At 43.8% G+C, this 20963-nt stretch overlaps 1 protein-coding gene across 3 annotated transcripts in view; it reads left to right on the top strand.

Moving 5' to 3' along the window:
- Positions 1 to 2444: 2444 nt before the first annotated feature.
- The window catches only part of RNF149 (ring finger protein 149), a 26890-nt gene continuing 8371 nt past the window's right edge, over positions 2445 to 20963 (top strand). For all 3 annotated transcript variants that reach the window (XM_015571563.1, XM_015571564.1, XM_015571562.1), the window contains exons 1-5: positions 2445 to 2719; positions 5180 to 5248; positions 9655 to 9737; positions 12177 to 12273; positions 15972 to 16170. In XM_015571563.1, coding sequence (XP_015427049.1) covers positions 2492 to 2719; positions 5180 to 5248; positions 9655 to 9737; positions 12177 to 12273; positions 15972 to 16170 — 676 coding nt within the window. In that variant the 5' untranslated portion in view covers positions 2445 to 2491. The remainder of the gene's footprint in view (positions 2720 to 5179; positions 5249 to 9654; positions 9738 to 12176; positions 12274 to 15971; positions 16171 to 20963) is intronic.

Here is a 20963-nt window from a genome sequence, read left to right as displayed (position 1 = left end):
GTGCCTACATATGCAAATTAACCGCCATCTTGTTGGCAGTTAACTGCCAATCTTAGTTGGCAGTTAATTTGCATATAGCCCTGATTAGCCAATGAAAAGGGTATTGGTCGTACGCCAATTACCATTTTTGTCTTTTATTAGATAGGATTATATAGCTGCTTTCTTACTGATGGATGTTTAGATTGTGATAGCAAAAACAGAAAACATTGGCAATCAGTATCTTTGTAGATAACCTCGTGTGTACATATGTGTGTATATCTGTGCCATTATGTTCTTGGATGTGAAATCAATGGGTCGAGACGTGTTTTTAAAAAGTGTTGATACCCATTGGCCTCCACCCCAGATTGTAATAGTTCACTAACCCTCAGTGTGTAAGGGTGAGGATTTGTGCGCACTCTTGTCAGTACAGTGTATTGCACAAGTTTATTTTTGGCAGTGTTACAGGTAAAATTTTCTATCTCTTCCACAACTTTTCATATGTCTAAAATCCACTTACTGGAGAGAAACTGTACGGTTTCTTTTTGAGGTGATAAAAATGTTATGGAATTAGACAGTGATGCTTTCATACTTTTGTAAATATACTTAAAATCACGGGATCGGACCCATTGAAAGGGTGAATTTTATGGCATGTGAATTGTATCTTGCTAAAGCTGCTATTTTAAAAAATAAAACCCATTTGTATTTTCCTTTCTGCACACTGACTTCATTTCCCTTGTTTCTCTATTGTTCTTTTTCTTGTAGGAAATTAGTTTTGTTTTTGTTATGTTTCATGTATTTCTCCACAGTTGCCCATTTTCTCTTTTAATCTTGATTCCTTGATTTTGCTCTTTAGACATGTAGAAATTTTTCATTGTTATATATGGTTAGTCAAACCCTTTTTTTTTTTCTTTTAAGAAAATTTGAGGTGGTTTTTCATACTTGGAAAGGTTTTTCTTCAATATTCTATATATTTCAATTCCCATGTTTCTTCTACCTCTTTTATATTTACTGTTTAAATACATTTAAATCTTTGCTTCTAAATCTTTAGAATTTCTTTTGGCCTAAATTGTGAGGAAGGGATAATAGCTTTTTTTCTTCAGATGATACCCAATTGCCCCCATACTTTAAAAATAATAATAATAATATACATTTTAGCCCATCGATTTGAAATTCCATTTTTTTTATTTTTATTTTTTTTTAAGAGAGATGGAAAGAGATAAAACATCAATGATCAGAGAGAATCCTTGATTGGCTGCTTCCTGCACACCCCACACTGGGGATCGAGCCCGAAACCCCGGGCATGTGCCCTTGACTGGAATCAAACCAGGAACCCTTCAGTCTGCAGGCCGATGCTCTATCCACTGAGCCAAACCAGCCAGGGCTGAAATTCCACTTTTATCATTTCCTAAATTCTTTTATGTTTTGTGGTCTAAATTCTGGGGTTTTTATTCTGCCCCATTCTCGTCATCTCTTATGTTACTATCACACTATTTTAATAACTTTAAATATAAAGACTTGTAAAACACTGTTTAAAAGTTTGCCTTATCATTCTTGATTATTTTTCCCTTAAGTGACATTTTATTGTTCTTGCATTAACTTATAGAGATGTTCATGAAATTGATTATTTCACTCCTTCGCTGTGTCTCTTACTTTCTTGTCTTACTGTCTGTTCATTGTCTGTCAGAGCAATCTATAATAATAAAAGCGTAATATGCTAATTAGGCCAGGCAGCCGAACAACCTTCCAGACATCATTCCAGATGTCCTTCCGAACAAAGCCGCGGTGGTGGGGGCTGAGGCAGAGGCGGTTAGGGGCGATCAGGCAGGCAGGCGAGTGGTTAGAAGCCAGTGGTCCCGGATTGTGAAAGGGATGTCTGACTGCCGGTAACTGGCAGTTGGAAATCTTCCTAGGGGTACCAGATTGTGAGAGAGTTGAGGCCGGGCTGAGGGACACCCTCCCCCCCAAGCCCCCATGCACGAATTTCGTGCAACGGGCCTCTAGTGTTAAATAATAGTGATCACAGGAGACATTCTCAGCTTGCCTCCCTGAGTTTAGTAAACATGCTTTAGGAATGAGGTAGTAGTATTCCTACATGAAATTGGGCTATGTGGTTCTTCTACTTGTTTTTTATTACCAAGTTTGGTTCTATTGTCATAGAACTAATTTTAAAATGTATTTTTTAAATCTGCTGTGGAACAATTTTAAATGTCATTGGTGTTGCTCATCCTTAAGAGGTTTGGTGGCAGAATTCATCCATGAACCAGAGTGGGGCTCTTGTTCTTTGGGGAGGCAGTTCTTACTGATTTATTCTACTTCCCATGTAGTCGGTCTGTTTTCTTTTGGGACCACTATGTTTTCCTTAAAAATTACCCATTTTATTAAAGTTTTTGGATGTATATGCATGGATGAGTCATAGTATTCTTAAGTTTCTCTTAACTTTTTATCTCATTTTGTATTCTCTATATTGATTTCTTTGTTCTTTCTTACAGGAACGGGAAATATAGTGGTCATTATGGTTAGCTACTCGAAAGGAAAAGAAATTTTGGATCTGGTACAAAAAGAAATTCAAGTCAAAATGACCATAGGGGTTGGGACCCGCCATGTCCAGGAGTTCATCAGTGGCCAGTCGGTGGTGTTTGTGGCCATCGCCTTCATCACCATGATGATCATCTCATTAGCGTGGTTGATATTTTACTATATACAGCGTTTCCTTTATACTGGCTCACAGTTTGGAAGCCAGGTAATTATGGATAATTGTTTTTAATTTTGCTTTTTAAAAGATAGTTTGTAGATATTTTCCATATATGTTGCTTGAAGTTGTACTGGACCCTATTCTTAATTTCATTTTCACTCATAATAGTTAGGTATTAATATGATAGTTTTTCTGCAAATAACTTTTAAATTAAAACATACTAAATTTTCTGTTCTGTGGGGAATCAGATATCTTTAAATGCAGGTCATTTTTTGTATGTTTTGCAAACATAATGGAATGACAAAGGGGCATGAGGTAGAGGGGACCTGGTTCTGTTTAACAGGAGGACTCTGGGTCACACTCTGGCCTCTGGTCTCTGTCGTCTGGAAGAGTCGCCCTTCCTGACCTGTAGGCATTTGAGGGTCATTTCTGAGTCATCTTCTACCTGTTGGCTAGGAAACCCCTTTCCTTTTAGGGAAGTTAATAGTTGGTAGCCCCATCCTTAGCTTACTACTTTATTGCCAATAATTAAACACTAGAGGCCCGACACATGAAAATTCGTGCAAGAGTAGGCCTTCCTTCCCCCGGCTGCAGGCATTGGCTTCCCTCTGACACCGGACCCAGGCTGGCTTCTCTTGAGCCGCCCGCAGGCACCCAGGACCTGGGCTGGCTTCCCTCCGGCCATGGCTTCATCAGGAAGGACATCCAGAATGACGTCTAGCATGCTACCCTTTTATTATTATAGATAAGAATTGGAATTGGGTTCTTGTTAGGCATGGAATTGAAAATAGTATCACCCCACCCCCCGCCCCGCCATTGCAGTTTACATTCAGTATTGTTTTGTACAGCTTAGACCAGGGGTGGGCAAACTTTTTGACTCGAGGGCCACAATGGGTTCTTAAACTGAACCAGAGGGCTGGAACAAAAGCATGGATGGAGTGTTTGTGTGAACTAATATAAATTCAAAGTAAACATCATTACATAAAAGGGTACGGTCTTTTTTTTCAATAGTTTTATTCATTTCAAACAGGCCGGATCCGGCCCGCTGGCTGTAGTTTGCCCACGGCTGGCTTAGACAAACATATACTTTACAAAGTGGACCCCCCTATATTTCCAGCACCCACCTAGCACCATTCATAGTTATCTATATACTAGAGGCCTGGTGCACAAAATTTGTGCATTCGGGAGGGGGGGGTCCCCTCAGCCCGGCATGTGCCCTCTCATAGTCCAGGAGCCCTCGGGGGATGTCCAACTGCTGCAGAGGTGGGAGAGGCTCCCGCCACTACCTCTGCACTTGCCAGTCTGGCTTCTGGCTGAGTGGTGCTCCCCCTGTGGGAGGAACTGACCACCAGGGGGCAGTTGAGCGTCTGCCCCCTGGTGTCAGTGCAGGTCATAATGACTGGTCATTCCGCTGTTCAGTCAATTTGCATATTAGCCTTTTATTATATAAGATATAAAAGGCTAATATGCTAAGTGTCTGTCGACCAGTAGCTATGATGTGCACTGACCACCTGGGGCAGATGCTCAACGCAGGAGCTGCCGAGCTGCAGTGACTTGGCAGCAGCGGTTCTTGGGTGATGCACCCCAAAACCAGAGAGGAGGGAGCCCGATTCCTTGCGGAGCCACGCAATTCCAACCTTCGGCTGTGTGTTATGTTGTTGCCGGGGCACTGTTGGCCTGAATCTGGTTAACTGCACACTTGCATTTGTGTTCCACACCCTGTATGGCAGCAACTTTGTAGAGTGCCCTCTCGCACTCCGCAATCCCTCGGGGGATGTCGGAGAGCCGGTTTCGGCCTGATCCCCACAGGCCAGGCCGAGGGACCCCATCTGCCTGAGGGACCCCGCTCACTCCGCAGAGGCCCTTCGAGCCATGGCACCACCCCAGGTGCGGCCAGCCGGGGAGAGGCCATGGGATGTTGGCTCCAGGGCATGTCTGGCCCAGTCCCGCCCTGCTGGCTACCTTCTAATTAATTTCCTTTCAATGTGCACGAACCTGTGCACCAGGTCACTCGTTAGCTATATTTCCTGTGCTACACTTTGCATCCCCATGACTAGTCTGTAACTACCAGTCTGTACTTCTCAATCCTGCCACCTTTTTCACCCAGTCCCCCAATTCCCCTTCCATCCGGCAGCCATCGGTCTGTTCTCTGTAACTATGAGTCTGTTTCTGTATTGTTTGTTTGCTTGTATTGTTCTTTAGATTCCACATATAAGAAAATCATATGGTATTTGTCTTTCTGTGACTGACTCATATGTGACAGCATAGCTGGATCTGGAGGGTATTATGCTAAGTGAAAATAAGTATTTTGATCAAATAGTTCACGGTATATGTGCTTATTCTGTACATTTAGACAAATGGTAATTTTAAATTTATTTCATTATAGTCATTTAACTTTGCTTTGTAAATGAATTTCTTCTGTAAGCTTCCTAACATTTTATGAATTTTTTAAAATAATAATTTTGCACAAATTTTCAATAAGAATAACAATTTTTTTTTCTACCTAAGAGCCATAGAAAAGAAACCAAGAAAGTTATTGGCCAACTTCCGCTTCATACTATAAAGCATGGAGAAAAGGTAATATTTTTGTGGTTTGTGTTTTCTGTTTTGTTTTTGGTTTAGACTAGACTATACGTCTGTCTGTGTGTCTAAGTAAGACTTTCCAGTCTGCTATATTCACAGTGTAGAACACATGAAGTTTTTAACTAGTTGAGTGAATACTAACTCATTTTATATGTGTTCATTTTAGAGCAAGGTTGTCAGAAATAATTCGGTTGCATATGTGAAGAGCTTTTCAGACCTACGGTAGCCACTAGCCATACACAGCTACTTGAATTTAAATGAATTAAATTAAACCTAAAATTCAGTTCTTTCACCACACTAGCTACATTCCAATGCTCCAATTAGCCACAGTGGCTGGTAGCTACTACCCTGGACAGTGTTAGTATGTCCATCATCGCAAAGCCTCTACCTGGTGGTCAGTCTTAGGTGACGCTAAAGAAGATAAAGAAGCTAAAGTCTCTACCACAGACCCTTGGAAATTTAAATTCATCTTTTTTGAATCTGAGACTGTTTATTCTCTTAGATTCCTTGGATATGTGAAGGAGGGGAGAAAGGATATTTTTAAAAGTACTCTTTTACAAAAGGAACATTTTTATATGGCCAACTCAGGACAAAATCATACTAGAGTTGAACGAATGTTGCCTCATATTTTCTAATAATGTGTTACTAACATTTTCTTATTATTATACTTCTCTTTTGATTTTAAATGAATGGTTTGAACATTAGTATAGCTGTTTCAGATTTGAAGACTTATTTCAGGCTTCGAGTAACATCTTTTGGGAAAACGTGATTGTATATTCATAGATGTTTCTGGTTTCCTAATTAAATCTTACATATTTTTAATCCTCATCCAAAGGTTTATGTATAATACTAGAGGCCCGGTGCCTGAAATTCGTGCATGGAGGGGGTCCCTCAGTCCAGCCTGAACCCTCTCGCAGTCTGGGAGCCCCTGGAAGATGTCTGACTGACGGCTTAGGTGGGAGTGGGCCTCAGACATCTTTAGCACTGCTGCGGATGTGGGAGAGGCTCCTGCCACTGCTGCTGTGCTCACCAGCCGTGAGCCTGGCTCTGCTGAGCGGCGCTCCCCCTATGTGAGTGCACTGACCACCAAGGGGCAGCTCCTGCATCAGTGCATGCCATAGTGACTGGTCAACCGGTCAACTGTCTGCCCCCCTGGTGGTCAGTTTATGTCATAGCGAGTGGTTGAGTGGCCTTAGCATATCATTAGCATATTATGCTTTGATTGGTCGAATGGTTGACTAGACACTTAGCATATTAGGCTTTTATTATATAGGATTCCTGGAATTGTATTGTTCACTGCCATCCCTTCCCTAAAGCCTTCACATTGTAGTAGCAGTTGAGTTTTAATAGTTTGTGCAAGGTTTCTTACAGATGTACTGAACAGAAAAAGTTAAAAAAACATTTCCCATCTTAAAGGTTAAGGTTGGCCTCCGATTTAGAAAGCAAGGTCTTTGGAGAGAAAGTCTCCAGTGGTGAAGACCTGTGACAGCTGCACCCTTGGTGCAGCCAGTGACCTGACAGGCACAAGGTCTCGCGTGCTTCTCGCACTAGGTCTTCCACTCTCCGTGGTGGGAATTCTCACCCTTAAGTGAGAAGACAGATTTATATGTATATTTTACTGAGTTGAGTCTTTGAGCACATAAGTAAATTGATAGTTTCCTGTTTCTATGCAGAACATTTTAGAAAATATGGACTGGTTTTTGAAAGTTGTCAAAATAGTGGTTTAGAAAAGAGGATTCCAAAGTGGCCCATGATGAATTTTTTGACAATTTTATGTTTTAAACTTGTATGCAAAAATGTTGTTTAAATACACACACACACACACACACACACACACATTCTATATAATAAAAGGCTAATACGCAAATTATCCCCTTTGGGAGTTTGACTGCTTCCTATGACATGTGCTGACCACCAGGGGCCAGTGCAGAACAAAGGAAGGCCCTGGCTGGCAGCTGGGGGAAGGAAGGCCCTGAAAGCATAATATGCTAATTAGACCAGACATCAGCAGCTGGGGAAGAAAGGCCTACTCTTGCACGAATTCGTGCACCGGGCCTCTAGTATCTAATATATAAAAAGCCAGTGTTCATAACAACCGAAACGACCAAATGAACGGTCACCAGGAAGTGCATGGAGCACCTCTCAGTCCCTCCCCCATGGCCCACAGGCTCCTATCACAGCAAGGCTGGCAGCTGGTGGGCAGGTGGGTGCAGCGAGGCAGGTGCAGCAAGGTCATTACGCCTCCACCCTGGAGAGAGAGAGGCAGGGCCTGCTCCGCAGCTGCCCCAGAGGCTGCAGATCAGGCCCGGAGATAGGCCCAGAGAGAGAGACAGCAGTCAGCGGGCCATTCTGGATTTCCCAGAGGAGCCAATGGCTGCCTAGGAGGAGGAGCTTTTGATGCTGACTGGCATAGAAACCGACCAGTCAGAACCTAATCTCAGTGAACTGCAAAGGCAGAACCTAAGGTGGGGGCTGAAGAGGGGTTTTAAGGGCAACAGCTGTTTGGTGTAAGGTGTAAGAAAGCGGTTCAATTTTTTAATAGTTTGTCAGTTTTTCTCTTAAAACACTCAATTACCAACTAATCCTTTCATACTATATAATAAAGTGGCAATATGTAAATTGACCATCACTCCAACACACAAGATGGCCACCCTCATGTGGACACAAGATGGCCACCACAAGATGGCCAACAGGGGAGGGCAGTTGTGGGCGATCAGGTAGCAGGGGAGGACAGCTAGAAGGAACCAGGCCTGTAAGAGAGGGCAGTTGGGGCAATCAGGCCTGCAGGGGAGGGCAGGTGGGGGAGGGACCCAGGCCTGCAGGGGAGGGCCATTGGGAGCAACCAGGCCTGCAGGGAAGGGCCATTGGGGACAAGGCAGAGAGGCAGGTGAGTGGTTAGGAGCCAGTGGTCCTGGAATACGAGAGAGATGTCTGTGCAGGGATCAGGCCTAAACTGGCAGTCAGACATCCCCTGAGGGGTCCCAGATTGGAGAGGGTGCAGGCCGGGCGGAGGGACAACCCCCCATCCCCGTGCATGAATTTCGTGCACCAGGCCTCTAATATATACATATATTTTAGACGGGAAAGAGAGAGGGCGGCGGGGGGAGGGGGGGTGCGGAGGGGAGGGGAACACTAGTTTGTTGTTCCACTTATTTATTCATTCATTGGTTGCTTCTTGTATGTGCCTGACCCCTGACTGGGGATTGAACCCACAACTTGGCGTATTGGGACAACACTCTAACCAACTGAGCTACCTAGCCCGGGTCTTCTTAAATCTACATCTTGTTCAGTTCCGGAGGCTAGTGTCTGTTTTCTAACTTTTCTTGCGGACTCATTCACAGTAATGTATAAGTTTTTAAATCATTAGGGACTTTAAAAATGATTTCATCACTCTTGCATGGCATATGATAAATAGTAGGTGATATTTACTTTAGTTGTAACATACAATTTTAAGTGTTGCTATAAAGTTCATTTTAATACAATCTTTGATAACTATCTACATATAAAATCAGTTTTTATTGCTTATTTGTTAACAACTGATACGCATGGTGAAATATATTTTAAAATAATTACGGTCTAAGCGAATTCCGTACAATTAACTTGCCAAAGTCGGAGCTACCTGACTGACTGGTGACTCCTGCATCCTCATCCCGAAAGCTTGGGAGTATGTATCTCCTTGGTCTTTCTGGGTCAGAGGGCCATCCGGCCCCACCTGCTTTGGTTGATGGGATGAGGCAGGTGGGTGGACCCGGGGGACCCAGGAATGGATCTGAGTGGAAGGCTGACCCGTGGATTCTCAGAAGTGGGAATGTTGTCATTCGCCACTTCTCCCCTGCAGTTTTGTTTCTCTTTACCTTGGTTACTGTGATAGGTGAGAAAACGGTGAAGGTGCAGTTTGTAATTCTTCCCTCGCTGGCGAGGCCTTTCCAGAGGCAGCCGTTTGCCTTTCCTCTTTCGCAGGCTGTGGCTGTGCTGCTGCAGACTCTCATGAACCTGCTCTCGTTTGTCTTTCTAGTGATTCCAGAAAACAAGCAGCCTGCTGGATAGTCTTTCTCTATAGATGTCCCTAAGATAATTAATTTTATCATAATAGAGCAGATATTTGCATTTCTAAAGCCCTTAAAACATGAACACTTTAAAAAATGAAAACCATGAACACTAGCCTCGCATATAAACGCTATTCGTGTCTGATTAGACAGACAGTGACTTTACCTTTTCAGCCACGTTCTGTAAGTGTGCTCCTGACAGTGGTGCAAGTAAATGCCAAGTAGGAACGGCATGTTTGATTCAGGCCGCACCCAAGGAACACTGAACTGGAACTCAGCACATAACCCAGGGTGCAGGGCGCTGCCCCAGGACGGGCTGCCGTGCCCGGTTAGTGAGTCCTCCTCTTTTCACAGGGAATCGACGTTGATGCTGAGAGTTGTGCCGTGTGCATTGAGAATTTCAAGGTGAAGGATGTGATCAGAATCCTGCCATGCAAGTATGTTCTTTTACTTCCTGATTCGGGACTTAAATGACTCGTGGCTTCTGGGTCCCACAGGAGTCTCGTGTCTCTAGGATGTGAACACCTAGCTCTCGTGATGCCTCGTGACCGCCGCCTCCTCTAGAAAAGATGGTTCCCTGTATCCTGTAGCATTGAAATGCTTGTTCGGGAGTCTGGGGGAGACCTGGGAGACCCTGCTGTGTCTTTGTCATGGATTGGCTCTTTCAGGGGTGCTGTGGAAGGAGAGGGAGCTGCAGCCTGACAGGCGAGGCCCTGGCCCCGTGCTGGGATGGGGTGGCAGGAGGAGGGGAGGGCAGTGCCCTGCTGTTGCCTGCATCCTGGGCCTGGACTCTTTGGGGGTGGCATAGGTAAATATCCCCCCTTACTCCAGGTACATTAGGGGCTGGATTTTTTTTAGCAACAGGAAGTTATGTTTCCTTTTTAATAATGGGATATTTGATACCTATTTTAAAAAATTGCATTGTTAGCAAAAGGGTGTGCAAAATTTATATGTTTTAGTGTGACCAGTTCTAATTATACTTCACAGCTATTAGAAGCAAGTCAGGAGTTCATACAGGTGGGGCCAAAGTAGGCTTACAGTGTGAGTACAAGAAACAGAGTTTATTCTTGTTATTATTTATTAATTATTGAAGCATTTCCCATGACAAACAACTGTAACCCATCATACTTTTGCCCCACCCTGTACATAATTACATGCTTTATGTTTGCAAAGTATTTTAATATATATACAAGTATTTTATAGTAGATTAAGTTCTCAATAATGGTAGAGGAAATGAATAAATACCAGAATAACAAAATAAAAGTTTCCTAAATAAAGATGTATAACTTTAATCCATAGGCATTTATAGGGGGTTGGTGCGATGGGTACTTAATGAATTGGAGTCAGTATAATATGTTGCCCATGCCCTCTAGAAAATTTAAAATAATTTTTAAATATATTTTTAAATATATTGATTTCAGAGAGAAAGGGAGAGGGGGAGAGAGAGAGAAACATCAGTGATGAGACAGAGTCATTGATTGGCTGCCTCCTGCACACCCCCTACAGGAGACATGTGTCCTCGATTGGAATCGGACATGGGACCCTTCAGTCCGCAGGTGGGGCTCTGCCCACTGAACCACACTGGCTAGGGCTAGAAAGTTATTAAAATAGAAAAGTATTTTAACTCTAGGCTGGTTTAGGACAGGTCTTCACAGAGAAGCAAGCTAAGGCTGATTTCCTGTTTGTGTAGCGGCAGATATATCCTGACAGTGGAGCTGGAGTTTTTACCTGACCCCCACAAGCAAACATGTGACGTGCACACATTTCCTGCTCTCTTTACTGAGATTCTTGGGGGTTTTGACTTTTTCCTCCATTTTTCTGGTGTCTATTTAGTGAATTTTCCAATGTGGCCAATGTGTTTCTTTTAAGTTTTTGTAAAAATAATTCCTTTGGGTGAGTCAGTTTCAAATTGAAGGTGGAAAGGTCAAAAGAGAGGCTGGACTAGATGATGTGTAAGTGCAGTGGTTCTAACCGCACCAGCAGGCTGTGCGGGTGCACAGTTCCTGCCTCGGTGCCCAGCACTGCTGCAGGCGCATCCCGTGTGCTCCTCGAGGAGCCTTGGTGCAGGTGCCGGGGTTCGGGACAGGTGCAGAGGCACAGCGCCGGGTCACAGCGCTGATGTTCAAGCCCAGCCTGTCTGATCCAGCGCTACTCTTAACGCCTCACCTTCATCACGTAAGAGCCAACTAAGACAAATCAGTAAAAGAAAAACATGTGCATGCGATTTATTTTTATTCTGAAAGTGATGTGTTTGTTACAGAAAATGTTTTTTAAGCCTGCAACCCAAAGACGATTTGTTAATATTTTGCTGTATTTCCATGCGAGTCATTTTATAGACAGTTTGAAGATGCTGTCAGTTTGGTGTTGGTTTGCTGTTGGTTTACTTATGCCACATTTGTTTCCAAAGCGCTTCAGAAACACACAAATACAACCCAGCTGAATGTGAACGTAAACTGATATTTTTTGTAGCATAAACGGGGTTTCTCTGTAAGAGTCTGTTTAACATGGAAAATAGACTAGGTACGAACTTAGTGAATAGACTAGAATGTTGATTGCATTTTTTAAAAATATTTTTTTTATTGATCTCAGAGAGGAAGGGAGAGGGAGGGAGAAACATCAATGATGAGAGAGAATCATGGATCAGCTGCATCCTGCACGTCCCTTACTGGGGATGGAGCCCACAACCCAGTCATGTGCCCTGACCGGGAATTGAACCTTGACCTCCTGGTTCGTAGGTTGACGCTCAACCACTGAGCCACACTGGCTGGATGGGATTTTATTTAATTGTAATGAGAAGATAAGTTGTTAGAATGTGTTGTTTCCTAGATAAGGTGTAAACGTTGCTTGTAAAACATTAACACAACTTACTTTTTCAGGCATATTTTTCATAGAACATGCATTGACCCCTGGCTTTTGGATCACCACACATGTCCAATGTGTAAGCTCGATGTCATCAAAGCCCTGGGATACTGGGTTTGTTGCCTTTTGTTTCTATTCAATCTTTGCCCTGTGCTTCCTGAGGGATGTGATGTCATTACTGACCAGAGGCCAGAGGGACGGACTACAGACTCCTTCTCTGAAGAAATTTTCCTCTTCATTAAAAATGAATTCTTAAGTTATCCCAGAACAAAGGGAATGACGTAAATTTGTGACTGTAGACGAATACGCTGTTTCCGCAGAGAGTTAGGGATTGCTTGAAGCGGTGTATTTTGGGATAGTGCCGTGCAGAGTGTATGTGCTGGCCAGTCTCATACAAACAAGGGTCATGAAAGGCTGGCAGTGGAAGGAGCCTCAGACGGCCTATGGCTTCAGGTGCACATCCTGCAGGTGAAGCCAAAGCCCGCGCTTCCTGACCACAGTTCTGATTCCGGGTCGGAGTCAGATCCCGTCAGGGAGTGTGCTCTGCATTGAGTTTGCTCCCTCAGCCTGGTCCTTAGAGGGTCATGGGACCTTCCTCAGAAGCAGGCGTCAGGCGTGGTGAGAGGGCAGGTCAGGTACCAGCTGTGGCGGATGCATGCGCCCTGGTCAGGGGCCTCGCGGCCTCGGAGTAAGTACTGCAGGATCTCTGTTTTGCTCATTAGAAACTCAAATTTAGGAGATGCTCAATAGCTCACCAAGGACAGAGCTAGTTAACGGGGAGTCCACTTTCAGAAGCAAGTTTCCTCCATTCCAGGGCCCAAGCTCTCAACTACTGTCCTACCCAAAAGGGGGCAAATAGAGGGAAGAAAACAGGTTTTTCTAGCTTGTCCTGTTTATTGTTTTTAGAGTCTTTATATAATCAAATCAATGTTTCCAAATATTCTTGATTTGACAGTCATTAATTAGTTTTGAAATAAAGATCTTTGAAAGAAGTAATATAAATATAAAATATATTTTTTTTCTTCTTGCTAAACATTTTTAGAGTAGGGTTTTTTTTGCCAAATTTTTATTTTTCAAGTAACATAAACAAAAACCTAATGCCTATTATTTAAAGTAATTTCATAAGATAAAAAGATATTTTAACTTCCAAAATGCAAAATAAACAAACAAGATACTCCTGACAGAGACAGCCTCTCCATTGATCACATAGAATTTTAGGAGTAACTCACATTGCTGGTGGGGTGATTCTAGTCCAGCCGCATAAAAAGACGCCGCTCACGGGGACACAGCAGTGTTTACGTGACCAGGACGCTGCTCTGCCGCGTGTAAAGATGCGTAGAGGCAGGCAGTCTGTGTTTGGTGTGGAGAACCCGTGTCAGTTACTTACCCAGGGTTCTGTTACATTGCTGCTTCCTCAGTGGGGTATTATCTGAGGCTGCGGACACGGCTGATGAGCACACAGCACTTGCACTCACACTGCGCGAGAGAGAAGGAAGAGTGCATTCTCAGTGAACGGGCTTCTTGGAAGTCACATGCTTCCCTGGCACAGTATTGGCTAGGATTTGTTCATACCATCCATCAGAGAGAATAAGAATTTTTAGAGTTTCTCGTAGCATTTATTGTACAGTTAGGAACTACAGAGAGGTGTTTTGTTTTAAATAATCATTTATGTTACTTAACGCCATAATGGCCCTTAAGGCTGCAGGCCTGCTTAACGTATTCTCTCATCTTGTAGCTTTGCTTATCTGCTGAAGATGGTTGAGAGACCACTACCTGCATAGCCAGCATAATTTTCTCTGAGTTACATCTCTCAAGTGCGAGCTCTGGAAGGCCCTCAGCATGGTGCGCAGAAGGGTCAGCATCAAGGACAGCTTTCAGGGAACTAAATCTCCTTTGCTTGGAAATTTGGAAAATTTGTTCTCTAGAGTTTCTAACATTCATTTATTCATAGTTTTAAATGACGATGCCTCTGTTTAGCATGTCGTGCCCTGCTCTCCTAGTAAACTTGCTCGTCCCCTCTCTGCTCTGGCGAGAGGCTGCGCCGCCTGGGACAGCAGGGACCCGTGGGGTCCGGCAGCGTGGCCCTCTCCCCTCCCTCCAGTGCACTCTGAAGCTCATTTCAAGTAACTTGTTTCATGAGTCAGTGATTTTTGACCCGCTTTGCATTTCTAAAAATTGGTAGAAAAGGGGTTTCACTGACAATTAGTATTGAGACTTTAATCCTCATGCGTTTTGGTTTTGGAAATATAATTCATATATTAAAAGTCAAGATTCTTCATGTTGCATAAGGTTGGGTTGCTTTCTTAGAATGTTAATGTCAGAAAGCTAGACCGTATCCCCAGGAAGCTTCCTTTCTGTTTGAAGAACTGAAACCTGTAGTAACTTTAAATCAAGCCTGTTGTTAACTTGTCTTGCCTTTAACTTTTTAAATCTTTTGACAAGTACGCCATTTCCTTTAGGTCATTGCCCATCCAGTGTTGGGTAGTCGTGACATGCTCTCATGTAGCAACTAGAACTCGTGTAACTAGTTGTTTCCGAGGAAGTGTCCGCACAGGGAGCAGCCACTGTCCCTCACGCAGGTCACGGGTGGTCTTTGGGTTAGCAGCTGGCACCACTGTTCTCATTGACTCGGCAAGCGTTTATCAGAGGGGTGCGGGTTAGGGGCTGGACCTGACCTGGGCCCTGGGGGGACAGGAATGAATAAGACACAGCCCTTCACTCTGTGTGGGCTGGAGGGGCGAGGGCATCACCCAGACCCAGCAGGACAAAGAGGTCCCAGGGGCACCGGGAGGGGGGACCACTGCCAAGTGCAGGGGGGAGGTGACGGGGAGCAGTTTCTCTGAGGGGCACCGGGCTGGGTGTTAAAGGGCTTGTCGGGCCGATGAGTATATTGCAGGTTGTGAACATGAGGGGTTTGAGGCTGGCAGGTAGTAGGGTTTTAAAATGATAAGGATGGGCTGCGCGGGTCTGGCCAGTAAGGCAGGCAGCAGGGTTTGGCGTGAGGTCTCAGAGTCACATTCTGAGGTTTTCACTACTGAGAACAGCCGTGTGCCACGCAGTGCTCGGGAGGTGGGTTCGAGAACACGGGTGGAGCTGCAGGCCAGCTCAGGCGGAGTAGCGGCAGGGAGCGCAGGGTTGTCAGCACAGGTGGCCGTCTCAGCCAAGGCTCACGTAAACCCGCCGCCACCCTCACATCAGAGCCACTTACCCGCCGTTCTTCCAGTCACTGCTCAGCTTGGGCTCTGGTGTCAGTCAGAGAGGTTTCTGATAGCCCCCAGTGTGAGACTTCAGTGTAATAGCCGTTCGAGAGTCTTGGCCCTCATTTTTGTTATTGTCTTTAAAGCAGCAAATGGGAGGAGGGAGAGTTGGCAAATGGACAGCTGATGTTTTTAAGTGAACCCTGTCCAGTGCTCTGTGAAAGACTGCAGGTAGGGACGTGGCGGGAGCGGGCCAGGCCGGAGTGGCCGCAGCAGGCAGCGGCCAGTCCCCATCATCTGTTCCAGAAGGCAGGAAAGTGTGTGTAACAAAGCTTCACTTCCTAGTCCACAAATAGTAAAAAAGGTGGCGTTGCTTTATCAGGGGAAATGGTGGTTAGAATAAAAATGGCCAGATCTTGGGAAGTTGCTTTTTGAGAAGTAATTCCCTGATGATGCTAAATAAAGTAGATATTGTGTGCTTTTTGCTATATTCTGTGTATAAGTAAACATTTATGAACAAAATACGATAAACATGTGAATTATGAACAAAAGATGATAAATAAGCTTTGATCGTTTGACTTAGAAAAGACATTTCCTTTTGTTCTAACTCTCAAGGGAGAGCTTGAGGATGCCCAGGAGGAGCCCGCTGCTGAGGCAGCCCTTGGAGGTGCTGTGGCTACAAGTGTGAGTGTTACTGTTCGCCATGAAGACAGAAGTGTCGGGAGCCCCTCCCCGTCGCCCTCCACCAGTGACCCCGTGTCACAGTGCAGCAGGCATCTTAAAGAAGACGCAGGGGAAAGCACAGCCTTACTCGGTGAGTAGCTTGCAGATTATAAAACAAGCTGATGCCCTAGCCCAGGGGTGGGCAAACTTTTTGATCGAGGGCCACAATGGGGTCTTAAACTGGACCGGAGGGCCGGAATAAAAGCATGGATGGAGTGTTTGTGTGAACTAATATAAATTCAAAGTAAAAATTTTTAAAGAGCCCTAACCTGTTTGGCTCAGTGGATAGAACTTTGCTCTGCGGACTGAAGGGTCCCAGATTCGATTCCAGTCAAGGGCATGTACCTGGGTTGTGGGCACATCCCCATTAGGGGGTGTGCAGGAGGCAGCTGATGGATGTTTCTAACTCTCTATCCCTCTCCCTTCCTCTCTGTAAAAAAATAAAATATTAAAAAAAGCTGACATTACGCACTGAAAATGGAAGAAATACATAAAATGCAGAAAAACTAAAGGAAAAATGAAAACCATCGCACACCTGGAAATACTATTTTAACATTTTGATAAATATATTTTCAAAGGTTTTTTTTGTGTTTAATGATGGGGAGAATGTCATTTATGTGCTGCTAGGTAACCTGTTTTTTCTCTTAGTGTCTGAATCTGTTTCTGTATCAGTAGATACATAATTTTGTACAGCTGCATAGTCTTACATTTTGGATTTACTCAAGTAATTTCTTCAAGCCGCACCCTGTGTGGCTTTTGTCAGTACATAACACCTTCATACCACTTGTCTAATTTGTTTTCTGTCATTCTGATTGATAAAATAGAGTGAATTGCATTTTTAAAAAGATTTTTTTATTGATTTTTAGAGAGAGAGGAAGGGAGGGGAAGAGAGAGAAACATCAACGTGAGAGCAAAATATTGATTGGCTGCCTCCTGCACAACCAACCTTTCAGTGCACGGGACAGCACCCAGCCGGCTGAGCCACCCCGTCCAGGGCGGAATTGCGTTTTTTTGTTGTTGTTTTTTAATATATTTTATTGATTTTTTTTCAGAGAGGAAAGGAGAGAGATAGAGAGTTAGAAACATCGATGAGAGAGGAACATCGATCAGCTGCTTCCTGCACATCTCCCACTGGGGATGTGCCTGCAACCCAGGTACATGCCCTTGGCCGGAATCGAACCTGGGACCCTTCAGTCCGCAGGCCGACGCTCTATTCACTGAGCCAAACCGGTTTCGGCGGAATTGCGTTTTTTATTATTCATGAGATTACCTTCTTTTTGTATTTGTCAGTCATTTGTTTTTTTTTTTATGAGTTGTCCCTTTCATTCTTAGCTTATTTTTCTATAGAGAAACTAATTTTTCATACTGATTCTAAGCACTTTGGTCTTTGTCATATGTATTATATATCACCCCCTCCCCCAATTTCTGTATACTTTAACTTTCTGAGGTATTTTTCTTAGATACAAAATTTAAAATTATATCTAATATTTGTGGTTTTGTATTTTACATTTAAATCTTTATTCCCCATAATTTAAGGGTTGATTGAGCTAACATTTTCCCCCAAATGTTTAACCAATTATCCTAATATTGTTGAGTGAATAACAATTATTTATGAACAACATGTTTTGATATTTGCAAGGCAATGCAAATTCCTTCATCTTTCTTCTTTTTTTTTTAATTTCTGGCCTTTTCTGCATTTTTTTAAGGTTAATGTTGACTCTGATAACTGTTTCCTTCCTATTGGGGCCCTGCTGGCAGGACTGTGAGCCCTGGCAGTGATCTCATGGAGGGTAACGACCTGGTGAAGTTAATCTTCCTTCTGTTACTTGCCTCCTGAATTAGACCTAAGTGACTGTATTTCTTTTTCTCATTTTTAGTATTATACACTTTCTTTATCTTTAAAGTATAAATATGTACACAAAATGTAAGTAAAATGCAAAAATTCGCTAAATGCCACCATTAACAATTACTGTGTAAATAAAACTTGTAAGCAGAGTAAGTGCTTGAAGTAAGTGTCCATTGCTTTGAGGACATCTGCTTTATTGAACCACATTTGGAGAGAAAAAGGCATAAACTTTTTTCTTGCCGGATTCCTCTTCCAAGGGGTGCACTAGCCCTTCAATCTCTGGAGACGGGCCACACTGGCAGCTCACACACCGTAAACCCCTGCCTGCCCTTGAACCTCCCATTTGGGCATACGGGGTTACTCACGTAGTCAGGATAGGACAGTTTTTATTTTGGTTAAAGTATATTTTCAATTTAAAAATAACTTTTCCTATAGTCCTCAAGATAATGTGTAACGTACCAGTATGCGGTGTTTCATTTGTTTGCATGTACAGTTTCTCGCTGAGTCTTTTAGCCCAGGTCTATATTGTATTAGTTAAGTGCTACCAGAAGGTAACAGTAACTAGCATAGTTTTCTAAAGTCTTAGAGCATAGTCCTACTTTTTACTGATTTCATTTGCTTTGATGACCTTCATATTATGTTATTGGTTTGAGTACATTTGACTTTGCAAAGGTTCGGTAGCATTTGCAAAAGGGCATCCTGACACTTCAGGATAACGGGTTTCATGGTAGCTTAGGAACTCACGCTATAAAAGTCACCGTTTTAGAGTCCGTACTGTTGGAGGGAATAATCCTAAAGTATATAATAATGAAATAATTTATCTTCATAAAGCCATATGGTTTATTTTGAGTCATTTCCTTTCTTTATTTTTTATTATTTTATTTTATTTTATTTTAATCTTTAATTTCTTTATTGATTAAGGTATTACTGATTTCAGAGAGGAAGGAGGAGGGAGAAATAGAAACATCAATGATGAGAATCATTGACTAGTTGCCTCCTGCACGCCCCCTACTGGGGGTTGAGCCTGCAAGCAGGGCATGTGCCTTTGACCAGGAATTGAGCCTTGACCTCCTGGTTCATAGGTCGATGCTCAACCACTTAGCCACACCGGCCAGGCTCTTTGTTTGGAGAAATATAAAATTATTTTGTATTTCCATGAGCATAAGTCAAACAAACAGCAGAGATTGGTATAAAAGAGGCAAAAAATATGTAAGTTAGTGTTGGAAAATCAGATTTTAATTTCCATTAACTAGCTGACACAGTTCTCAGAAAACAAAGTCTGACCTCTGAGTGAAGAACTGATTTTTGTATTGAATTCATATTATTTTGATGTCAAAGCAATGTATAAAATATGAATTCACAAATATAGTAAAATTCATTAATTAGAACTTCATTGCTTCACAGCGTTTCAAAACAAAAGTTAAATAGAAGTTTTTAAAAGTTGTAGGGAAACTACTTCAGAGAGAGACAGAAGCCTAGCCCTTTAAAAATATTGTTTGCTGCCCTAACCGGTTTGGCTCAGTGGATAGAGCGTCGGCCTGCGGACTCAAGGGTCCCAGGTTCAATTCCGGGCAAGGGCATGTACCTTGGTTGCAGGCACATCCCCAGTAGGGAATGTGCAGGAGGCAGCTGATCGATGCTTCTAACTCTCTATCCCTCTCCCTTCCTCTCTGAAAAAATCAATAAAATATATATATATATTGTTTGCTTACTAACAGTGTAACTGCAGTGGAAGTGAGCTTCTTGGTGCTTTGAATGAATCAGGAGCATTTGTGTGGTTCTGTGCCAAGCAGTGCCTCTTACTCTTTTGATAGGCTAATATTACAGCATCCTACCCTTCACATTAACCTTCCTTGGTTCCACTTAATGAAGTTTTACTATGTGCATTTCATTCTGTGGGTTGGGTTTATCTACATACTAGAGGCCTGGTGCATGAAATTCCTGCATGGAGGGGGGTTCCCTCAGCCCAGCCTGCACCCTCTCCAAATGGGGACCCCATGGGGAATGTCCGACTGCCAGTTAGGCCTGTGGGATCGGGCCTAAACCGGCAGTCGGACATCCCTCTCACAATCTGGGACCGCTGACTCCTAACCACTCACCTGCCTGCCTGCCTGATCGCCCCTAACTGCCTCTGCCTGGCTGCCTGATCACTCCTAACTGCCCTCCCCTGCCGGCCTGATCTCGCCCCCCACTGCCCTCCCCTGCCAGCCAATTTGGTTCTGATTGGTCGGTTTCTGTGCCATTCAGCATCTCCGGGCCTATCTCTGGGCCTGATGAAAGAAGCGAGGCCGATCAGCAGCCCCTGCGGAGGCCTGGAGAGAAAGAAAAAGAGAGGCGCGGCTGCTGGTGAAACCCGGAAGAAAGAAAGAGGCAATAGCTGATCAACAGCTGCCACAGAGGCTGTGGATAAGACCCTGCCTCTCTCTCCTGGCCTCTCTCCCGGCCTGATCCGCAGACCCTTCAGAAGTCAGTGCTGGGTCGCTGCACCCGTGGCGACCCAGCACTGACTACAATACTGACTTCCAGTGTTCTGTCAAGCCTTCAGTCAGTCGTTACGGACCCTGGATTTTTATATATCCTATCTAATAAAAGAGAAACATGGTAATTAGCGTACAACCGCTACCCTTCCCATTGGCTAATCAGGACGATATGCAAATTAACTGCCAGCCAAGATGGCGGCCGGCAGCCAGGCAGCTTGAAGCGAACATGAGGCTTGCTTGCTTCAGTGACGGAGGACTCCAACGTTCCCCACCTGCCTTGCTTGCCTCTGAGCTTGCAGTTTGAAACATTGTTACAAATATAGAAGCTAAACAAAACCCTCAGAAACCTGCTTTCAGCTAGCCGGGTTCTCAGAGCTGGAGTTGATACAGTGTTTTGATTATAGAACCCAAACAAACCAGATACCTGCTTTCAGCAGCAGAGGCCTCAGAGCTGGAGCCAGAGCTAAAGCTGGCCCAGAATAAGAAAAAAAGGAGCAGTTGGGAGCTTCAGTCACCTGCCAGCCTGAAAACAGCCCTCAGCCCCTCACCCAGACTGGC

The sequence above is a fragment of the Myotis davidii genome, unplaced genomic scaffold (assembly GCF_000327345.1).
Source record: "Myotis davidii unplaced genomic scaffold, ASM32734v1 scaffold1569, whole genome shotgun sequence".
Lineage (NCBI taxonomy): Eukaryota > Metazoa > Chordata > Mammalia > Chiroptera > Vespertilionidae > Myotis > Myotis davidii.
The sequence above is the reverse complement of the archived record's forward strand: the minus strand, read 5'-3'. Positions and strand labels throughout refer to the sequence as shown.